Source organism: Cinclus cinclus, chromosome 11 (assembly GCF_963662255.1).
Source record: "Cinclus cinclus chromosome 11, bCinCin1.1, whole genome shotgun sequence".
In the NCBI taxonomy this organism is placed as follows: Eukaryota; Metazoa; Chordata; class Aves; order Passeriformes; family Cinclidae; genus Cinclus; species Cinclus cinclus.
The window spans coordinates 23229469-23240012 of NC_085056.1; the positions used below are offsets into that span (position 1 = coordinate 23229469).

General features: G+C 41.4%; 1 protein-coding gene across 2 annotated transcripts in view; it reads left to right on the top strand.

Annotated features, from left to right (window-relative positions):
- Positions 1-9668, top strand: part of CMTM4 (CKLF like MARVEL transmembrane domain containing 4) — a 29638-nt gene extending 19970 nt beyond the window's left edge. The window contains exons 3-4 of one of the 2 annotated variants that reach the window (XM_062499916.1): positions 8246-8344; positions 9225-9668. In XM_062499916.1, coding sequence (XP_062355900.1) covers positions 8246-8344; positions 9225-9398 — 273 coding nt within the window. In that variant the 3' untranslated portion in view covers positions 9399-9668. The remainder of the gene's footprint in view (positions 1-8245; positions 8345-9224) is intronic. The other variant, XM_062499917.1, reaches the window with a different exon arrangement.
- Positions 9669-10544: the final 876 nt, after the last annotated feature.

Sequence of the window (10544 nt, forward strand, 5' to 3'; positions counted from 1 at the left end):
AAAACACCTGTGGGACATTACTTTGGCCAAGATAGAAGGAAATGTAAGACTGTAGGGCTCTGGCTGATTTCTTTTTCTTTTGCTTATTTTGGCATTTTATTCTTTACAATTTAAATGTATGTTCATACATTATTTGCCTCTTTCGGTATTTATTACTTCCCCATGTTTTGATGGTTATTTTTATACTTCGGCAGCCTCTGTATATGACACAGTAACTACAGGAGTTGCCTTCTAAACAGCAATCTTTCACATCCCTGAGTGCTTTAGGAGGAAGTCACTCCCGCTTATGTATAAATTCATCAAGATACATGCTGTTAAAAATACATATGACTTTATAATGCATATTTCCCTTATGAAAAGTCTCAAACATTGCTTTTAGAAGCTGTGTGAGAAGAAAAGAGGCTGTTGCAGTGCTTGAAGGAATTGAATAAACTTAAATTCAGGAAGAAATCTTTCTTTTAAAATAACACTTTTTCCTAGGAACCATTGAAAACATTTGCTTTCAAATGATCCTGTGTATTAGAAGGTACCTGGCCATCAATTGCTATTGTCCAACACAGGATTGTTTCCTTTAAAAATTTATTAGTTTATTAGTTTATTTAGTAGAATTCTTTCCAATGTGTTGTGGATATTGGCAGATGTCCCCTGTCCCTGGCTGGAATGAAATTATGGCTCAGTATGGACTAGGATCTAACAAATATGCAAATTTGCTATTTAAAAAAAAATGCATATTTGTAGTCATTTGGGGAAAAGAGATTTGTTTTGATCCTAATTAGAGACTTGCCAGTCATTTTCATATTTTCCTGAGGTAAGCATGCAGGAAACATGGAGCTGGTGAGGGCAGAAAAGAGCCTTGTCTGGGTATGTTGGAGAGAGGCTAGTTTGTTCCAGCAAGATGAAAAAACAGTCCCTTGTCTGTGTTGTGCAGCACTATGAGTATTATGCAAAAATGCAAAAGTTGTGGAACCTGTCAGTGGAAATTTCCATTTCCATTATGCCTCACAGCTCAAAGGGAGCCCATTCTGCAGGGAGATACAGGAGTGGCCCAGGGGAATGGGGAGCACAGCAGCTCCTGCTCCACAGGAGCTCGGGCACATTTGCTTTCACAGAGAGCTAATGAATTTTGCTATAGTTTTGTCTTTGCCTAAATTACCCTTCTTTCTTTTTTCTAAAATTCATTATTTGCAGCTCGTGGGATGTGCAGGGAGAGCTGAAGGTCTGGTACCCAAGGGCTGAGTGTGAGATGGCCCTGCAGGAGCTGGGCTGGGCAGGAAAGGTGCTGGAGTCCTGGGTGGGGGGGTGACTGGGATTCTGCACTGGGATCTGCTTCACGGGGCTGTGCTGTGACTGGGATTCTGCACTGGGATCTTGTACTGGTTTGAAAAGCAAAACCAGTGAGACATCAAGTCAGTAATACAATTTTACATAGGAAAGAGAAAAAAAAGGAAAAAAAAACAAAACCAAAATACATGCAATAATAAAAATAAAACCACTGACAGAGTCAGAATACAACCTGATACCCTGTCAGTCAGGGTGCTGGTGCAGTTTTCCTCCAAAGGGTCCAGTGATGATGTGGAAAAAGCCTGGTTCTTCCTCTGGAATCCAGTGGAAAAAGGCTGCCTTTGGCGTTCTAAACCTCAGTTTTTATTTAAGTAGGAAAGGCTTGGCTCGTCCTCCTGGCTGGAGCATCTCCCAGTGGGATGATGTAATCTTATCAGTTATACAGTAGGACTGAATGGCCCATTAACAGAAGATACTTCCCACCGAGACAAGGATGATCACCCTTCTCCGTGATGGCCCATTAACAGGAGACATTTGCCACAGAGATAAGGATGATCACCTTTCTCAAATGGTAATAGAATATATATCTTGTCTTGTAAACCAGGACAGATCTGCTGCACAGGGCTGTGCTGTGACTGGGATCCTGCACTGGGATCCTCTCTCTTGCTCAGGGAGAAACCTCAGTGATGCCCAGGAGCTGGGGACACTGGAATTTGGGAGTGTTCCTTGGATGGGCATTCGTGAGACATGGGAAACCAGATTATCTGAGTACCAATGTAAATCTCTGCATGGTCAGCCAGTAGAATGAGTTGTTTGTCTGTGTGTAAGGAAAAAACAAAACATCTTCCAAGACATTTTGACGATTGATTTTTTTGTTTCAAATTATTTTCTTGAAGCACTCACTGGAGTTATGGTAGTGTATTTTTGGGAGTCCAGTTCTGACTGCAGTTTTTTCATCTTAGAAGTGAGGCACAGAACTGAGCACAGCACAAAATCCGAGTTCCACCATGCTGGACTCAGTCCCAGGGAAGCACCAGGGAGCAAACAGGGACCCAGGTGTATGTTAGAACAAACAGACCAGCTGGGGAGTTCTGTGCTGCCTGAACGTTGATTTCATCATCTCTGCAAGGCTGGGTTTTTTTCATTGTTGCAGCAGTGAAAATTTGTGGGCAAAGCAACTGACACTTGAAGGAGTTGGCAGAAAAATTTCACTGTCCTGTGCCAGTCTTGCCTGTGCAGGGTATAATTACAAAGCTGTAGTTCAAAGGCCTTCACAGGGCAATCTTGATTTTTATTTCTATTTTTAATTTATTTTTTCCCCTCCTGTTTTGAAAAAAAAAATCTTGCTTTCTTTAGCTGCAAAATGAAAAATTACGTCAGTCATCCTTGACCTTTATGTTTAATGCTCTCAAAATAGCAGTACCTGTTAAAAAGGGACATTTTATGAGTTTAAAAACAATTATTAGAATTTCCTCTGGGTTCTTCATGAACTGTTCTCATTTGGTGCCTGATGTAAATGTTACTCTGTAATAAATGCAGTCTCAAGTTTTAAATACAAGAAACTTATTTTGGTAGTTATTGCAGGTGTGGACTATTACTTTGAGACAGTAACTTTCTGAAATTTATATTCATGGACTCTTCTATTGGAGTAGCAGTGCTTATGTGTATCTTGTGTTTACCTAGGTAACTTTAAATATGGGAAAATAGGGAAAAAAGAGATGGCAATTAATGCTTATATGGTTAATTTGGTTCTTTCTACCTAGCACTTACTTTAGCTTGATGAACCATATTTTTATTTTTAACTGTAGTGCAAAATACTCAAAGAGTGTTTAATAACAGAACAAAATTCTGGGAGTTTGACCAGAGGTGCTTGCTTTAGAAGACTGACTGGTATGTTTGTAACCTTCAACTTGATAGCTTCATATAAAAGCAAGGGAAGATGTTCCCAAACCTTGCAAATAGAATACTGGTTGGGGGAAAAAATCAAGGTCATTGCACAAAAAAAAAATAAAACTAATAATTTAAAAAGCATTAATAACCACACTCCCCCTCCCTTCCCCTGGAAAACAAACCAGCACACCCAAAGAAAACCAGAAGGAAATGTTACTTTGAGCTCTGTCCTCTGTAGGACACTGTCCTATCTCTGTCCTCTGTCCACCAGAAGGCCACTGACTCCTGTCACCTTTTGTTGCAAAGTCAAGCTGTTGAAATATGCAGGCTTCTCTTCCAGAGTACATTACCACTTTAATCTCCATCTAGATGTAAACTTTAGGATTTCAGAAAGCAAATGACAAGAGCAACCACCAGTTTAAATTGTCTTATCTCTGTTTACATGAGTTTCAACTGCAATATGGCACTATCTGCCTTTTAAAGGGTACCTGGTCACTTGTGCAGGATGATGCACAGGATAAAAAGGCAGGGCAGGAATTTTGATTGAATGATTCTTAAAAGCTTGTGTGAAGTTGTGGGTTGCTGTGGATAAAGACATGGGAATGTTAGTGAAGCCTGTGAGTATTGTAGGCAGCTCCTGGTGATGTCCCAGCCTGAGAGGCTGAGCAGCAGTGTGGAAGATTTCAGGAGTGACTTGGTGGCAGTTGCCAGGTCTGTTAACAGAGCTTTCATTTGTAGCACCAGTTCAACTTTTCCATCCTCATTAGTGCAGAAGCTATACTTGCCTGGACCCTTAAAAACAAAAGTGTGGGATGGTCACAACATCATGGAATGGGGCTTCCCACCTTCACAGCAGAATCAGCAGAACAAGTGTTGCCCTCTTCTAGCATAAAATACTTATCTTGGCGTAAGACCATCTTCATCCACGAGTAACAACATCTCCTCTCCCTTGTCCTTCCCCTGAGTGGGACAGGGAGCAAAGCCTTGGCCTTGGATGCTCTCTGTTGGACTGACAGGGCCACTGGGGACTGAACAGAATGACTTGCACATAAGCTAGTAAGTGGCCAGAAGTCATTAGTTCATTTGGAATCATTTTGGAAGGAGAAAGGGAGCAGCAGCATCCTGGAGTGGGTTTGATTCAGCTCAAAATTTGATTCTGTTATGGATGGCAGCTCTGTACAGTATTTTATGGCACAGCATACTGTCTCATGAGGTTGCTGTAATTTCAGCAGAAATTCTTCTACCTCTGTGATGTGGTTTTACTTTGTCTATAAATATAATAGCAAGAACTTCAGCTCCATCATGGCCAGATTTGAAGCAGCTCATCTTTTTTAAATTAGTTTATTCATCTTATTGTCACGATTATTCATTTTCTCTTACGTGGAAAAATCTTGCAGTGTTTTAGGGAGTGTCCTCTGCTTCTTGCTGTAGTTTGTTTTCTTTTATTTCTCCTCTTATTTTGTCCAAACTGTTGGGTATTTTTTTTGCTTTTCTCATCTTTCTGCTCTAAGTAGTAGCTCCCACATTTTGGATTGAAGACTTCCACTGCTGTTTGCATCTGTGATTTTACCATTATATGTGTGTATGACAGTGTTACTGCTGTCATTGCTCCTTAAGCTCCAAACAGTCTGTTCCGGGCGTATAAAATAATTTTCATTTTAGCTTTTTCAAAAACCAGCCTTATTATATAAATGTGAATCAGTTGTTAATTGTATTAGAAAGGTTTGCCCTAAACAGGGAAAATTGAGTTGCAGAGATGAATAAATTGGAGCCTCAAGATATAATCAATTCTTTAAATTGTTGAATCGTCTGTATGGAGATTGATACTCTTTGTAAAAAGTAAACTTGAATAAAATGCCAGTGATGATGACAGTTTCTGATGTACTTAAAGTACACTAGAAAAGGCATCAGCAGTTTAATTTCAGCAGGATTTTATATTTTGCAGCTTGAAAGAAGCCTTCAGATTCTTTTGCAGCATGGAGCTGGGTGATAAACATGTCATGTTGTGGGCAGGCCTGGCCTTCTTGCTTAAACTGTGCTCCTTTGAAAAGGTCCCCAGGGTGACAGATTCTAAACATCAGTGATCAGCAGGATTAATTAATGAGCACATCTGACCCCATTAATCAATAGACCATCATTTGCCACCCTTGTAGTCTCTAAGTGGTGCTAAGGAAGTACAAAATGTGTGTGTGTGCCTGAAAAAGCATAACCTGGATTATAAGAAGTGAAAGGGTAGAATATTTAATACATCTTTGGCTGCTTGTTCTGGTGGTTAGGTCTCCTACAACCAAAATTAGCTTTATTTTGAATATGACTTCTGCCTTAGCTTTGCAGCTGTTGGTTTTGTTTTGCTTTTAATTTTGTTGGCTTTCTGACATTAAGATTTTGAAACAACCAGCATTTTTAATTGTTTGAACACTGGAATCTTCATGTACACAGCTCAGTCTTTTTAATAGTCAAAGCAGTTTACATTCTTTTGATTCATACTGGGAGAAATTTTCTCTTCCTTTCAATAACTTATGTGGCTCTTCTCTGTCCAATTTCTCAACATTCTTTTAAAAATGTGGATACTGGAACAAGATGCAGCATTCCAGTGTCCCTTGCAAAGCTAAGAATACCACCTATCACATCCATATGTCCAAAGGAGTGCAAAAGTGATTTTTCTCCCTTTTTTTGGTTATGGCAGTACCTATTGAGATGCTTGCCTACAGTAATTACTGAGTTCTTCTGAATTATTTCTTCTAGGATTTTGTCTCTGTTCTTCAAGTCCTTCCTGCAGATGCCAGATGTATTCTGGTAGTGAAATACACAACCTGACCTTCAGTTGAATTAATTATTCAGCTATTATTCAACTATTCAGTTATTAATTATTGAATTTTTTTTTTTTAATTATCCAAGAGCTGCCCTCTCCTCAGTATTTAGTTTCCCCATTCATGGTAGTGCACGTGTATTTACATAGCAACTTGGTGGAAGTGTTGAAACTGGATCTGTTGCAGATATAGTGAGACTTCCCCTCTGGTGGGAAAAAGGTTTGTGCTGTGAGAACCACAGCTCGTGCTGGCAACTGCAGGAGCACAGGTAGAGCTGTAAACCCAGAGCTGCAGAGGGCCATGCTTGGAGAAATTGTGTAATGCCATTTATTTTCTAATACCTCTATTTATGTAAAATTTAAACTTTATCTCTGCAAAGCAAAAGTTATAAAATTAAAACTTCAATAACTATTTAATAGAATTTGGATTTGTTTGATGTCCTGAGTGCCAGATAGCATTTATCTCAGTGAGTTTGAGCAGGGATTAAAAAAAATCTCTGTACACAGGCAGGTGAGAAATTGATAGGCATTTGTTAGACCCAGAATTTGCTTTTGTTTCTTTACTATTTGTTTGAGTCTTATTGGGCTTGTGACATGAGAGTGGAAGTGGCCATGAGCCATGGGAACATTTCTGATTCCTTGGGAAAGTCCCTGTTTGTGGTGATGATCAGGCCACGATGATGCCTCATGCAGTCTGGGCGCTCAGTTTTGATGACCAGCTGTTGCTGAGTAAGTACCCTCAAAATAGATTGTTTTCTGTGAGTAACATAGTACCCTCAAAATAGATTGTTTTCTGTGAGTAACATAGTGCCAGAACCTTCCATTTCTGCAGTTACTTTCTGCAGAATTCTGTAATCATGGCTGGGAAAAGAGATGTTGTGGGGCTGGCTGGGTGGCACTGTTCCCTTCAAAGTCCCTGTGCTGTGTAACTGGGACATTGTGGTGGGATTCATACCCAGCAGAGTAAGTTCTGAGTTATGTCTTAAGTCTTCTAAACCTGACTTCTCATTGCACTTCACAAGATGTATTTTGGGAAAAAAAAATTAAAAACTGGAAAAAGTGAAGGAGCTGTAACAGGAAGTGAGCCTGCCTTGCATGTGGGAGAAGGCAGCCAAGTAGAACAAGTTGTCCTTGATTTCTAATTACTGTGATTGTTTCTGTATGGTGGAAGTTGTCATGTTCAGTGTGGTTTTGTTTTGTGGGGGTTTTTTGTGTTTTTTTCTTTACCTCAAGTCGGTAAATTGTGCAGTAATGTTGAATGCAGGTTTTCTTTCCATCCCTTCTGTCTGTTGTAGTATCCATTTCTCACTGATTTGATATTTGTGCTGAATTGTCCTTTGTTGATCCCTCCACTCTGACCTCACCTGTTCATTCAGGGTAGTTTTGTCGTTTGGAAATGGTGTTCCCCAGTTTAGTGGGAGCATGTAAACAGTGCAGTGTCCATACACATCAGATGTAAAAGATGTTCTGATAAGACACTGAACACCTTGCCCTGAATGAATCTAGACTTTGTTTCTTTTATTATTTACACCCTTGAGTATTTTTCCCTGATCTTGTATTGATGTTGTTATTTTTGTGCAAATACCTGCCACTCAGAATTCTTCCTTTGGATGCATTGGCATCTTAATGACCCTGTTTGAGGTGAGGCATGGCAGCATCACCATCTGAACACCAGTGACATGTGCAGCACATGTGATAGGAATTGTGTGTAGCAAGTTGTTTTTCTTTGCTTGGAGCAAGACAGTTTTCCCTGAGCGTGTTGCTGTGTGTATGTTCTAAAATGTCTGCTTGAAGCATCAGCTTTATGCAATAAATAGGTAAAAATCTCTGTCTCTGCTGCAGCTGTTATTCCCAGAAGTGGCACAGGACATGCAGCTCTGTTCAGTGCAGGCCTCGAGGGATGGGCAGGAAAGCTCCTGGCTGGCGTGTGGGCAGGGCAGGAGCTCTGCTGGGATGTCAGGAGCTCATCTCACATGTTCTGCACTTCAGCCAGCCAGGCTGGTTCAGGACCAGCTGGGGTGGAGCAGGGTGAGCCCATCCCTGTGCTGACAGCTCTGCCTGAGCTGAGGGGGTGTTCCAGGGCTGCAGTGTGCTCTGGATGCCATGGGACTGCAGCTCACACTCCTCCTGGTCCTGTGGGACACCTGGGCACCTGCAGAAGAGCTGGCAAAGCACTGCTCCACTTCTTGTTACAACCTTCTGTGTCATCACTCCTGATAAAGCAAACAGTCATCATTTAATAATGCTACTGAATTTATTTTTTAGGATCTGGTCAACACTGGACTCAGCACTTTCTTCTTTTTCATTGCCTCTGTAGTACTGGCTGCTTTAAACCATAAAACTGGAGCAGAAATTGCTGCTGTGGTAAGAATTTAAACTTGTTTTTATCTGACTCATACCTTGTATTAAAATTAACTTATTGATTGAATACACCTGTTGCTTTTGCCATCACAATTTACTTCTACTTTCACAATTTGCTATGAGATAGTTCTTATTTTAAGTTAACATCCTTGGAGCTATGTCTGAAGGCTTGAGGCAAGAACAACAGAAAAATGACTTGCAGACAGCACTTCACAGTTGAACTTGCCTTTCTCTTTGGTGCCTTACATGATCCTGCTCTATGTTGCAAGCCTATGGAGAAGGTGGAGCCAAAAAGACAGAAGAAATTGAAGCTGCTTGCACATAATCTGCTGAGTTCTTGCTCAGCGCAGATGACTTTTTGTTCTGTGGAGTGAGTGTAATAGCACTTCAGGGTTTTAAATCTACAACATTCAGTTCAAGCAAATTAATTTTGTGTGCGAGTTGGTGACTTCTTACTATTTTCTTCTTCGTGTTTTTTAGACTTGGTTTTTAAAATTACATGAGTTCTGCAGAAGTATAGAGGAAAAACTGTAAAGCAGCTGCTTCTCTAGGCTGATGCTCTAGACATGTCACTTTTTGTGTGCACCCTGAGGAATGAATGAGCTTTTGGATATAGAGCTGGTTTCTTTACAAGAGGGTCTTCTACTGGGCTGCACTGCAGCATTTAAATGTCAGTCAGAGAGCTCTGTTTTCTGAAATCATTGATCTTAGCCACTTTTGCAGATTCTCTGGTTCACTGAGAAGAAAAACATAATTTCCCAGGCCACGATGACTTGTCAGTGCAAATACTGTAGGAAACTGAACTTCAGAGGACTTTGCTGTGAAACTACTTTTCTTCTTGTTTTCAAAACTTGCGTGTGACCACTCTTTCTGCTCCTTGTAGGTGTTTGGTTTCCTGGCAATGGCAGTGTATGCTGTGAACACGTTTCTAGCAGTTAAGAAGTGGCGGGTGAGCAGCAGGCAGCAGAGCAGCCGGCAGAGCAGTGACTACATGCGCGCTCGGACAGAGTCCAGGGAGGTGGTGCACCGCCCCGAGATCCAGCGCCTGGACGCGTGAGAGCCACCCTCACATGGACTGAAAGGGAAGAAAGCACTCGGCTCCCTCGTGGAATAAAGGTTTTGGCTTTATTTAAGGAGGAAAAGGTGGATCCGAGGGTGAAGAGGATGCCCAGACCTACACGTGCGCAGAGATGTGTTGAGCCAGAAGGTGCTGTCATGGAGGCAGAAAGTGTTGGCTGTTCAAAAGGAGGATCCCCTCAAGACCTCCACACAGACACGTGCATATATTATATAGCTCATAGAAAATATAATATATGTCTGTTCTGAAGTATGTCATTGTTTTGGATTAACTGCACGGCAGTTTCGCTCTGAAGATCCACTGTTCCTTCACCTGCCCAGAGACATAGCAGCCCTGCCCTGGCTGGGAGGGAGGAGGGACATCCAGGGGAGCAGATGGAACACCCAGATGTGCCAAGGAGCCAGGGGCACTCAGCAATAACTCAGTCATACCAGCCAGCCAGTGGGGCCCGTCCATCCCAAACTGTGTCTGTCTGTCCTTCTCCCCTCTGCCCTGAGCCTCTGCACACTTGCCTGGCTGCTGGAGACCTGTGCCACGTGTTGTCATGGCTGCAGCTGCTAGGAAAGGGCCACTGGCCACTCTGGACTGGGCTGAGGCTAGGCTGGTCACTGCTGGCCACAGGGATGCACTGAGTGTGAGTAGGTGGTTGTCTGCTCGTGTTGGGACTCATTCCAGTTTTCATTCCAAAGAGGGAAAATAAATATATTTAGGAGATGGGGTGGAGAAAAGGGGCTTGAAGGGCACGGTAGAGAATGAAGGGGTTGTCATCCTATAGACTTACATTCCAGCCATGGCTTTCTTCTTCTATTTCCTTTTTTCTTTCTTTTTTTTTTTTTTTAAACGTTCAACATTTCTAAAAGTTTTTGCTAGAACTTGCTTTCCCTCTAAGCCCAGGGTAAGCAAGAGCTAGCAAAAATTTATGTGCTTTTAAAGTGTCCCTATGGTTGCAATGTTCTGATTCATGTGAGGTAAATTATTTCATTTTGGAAGGATGGCTCTAAAATTAAGCCTAAATTGGTAGTAGGTAAACTTGATTTTTATTTTAACTGGGTGTTTCTGCAGATTTATTCCCCTTATGTTTATTTGAAAAATTAATTTAGCTAGTTGGAAAATAATATAATTATA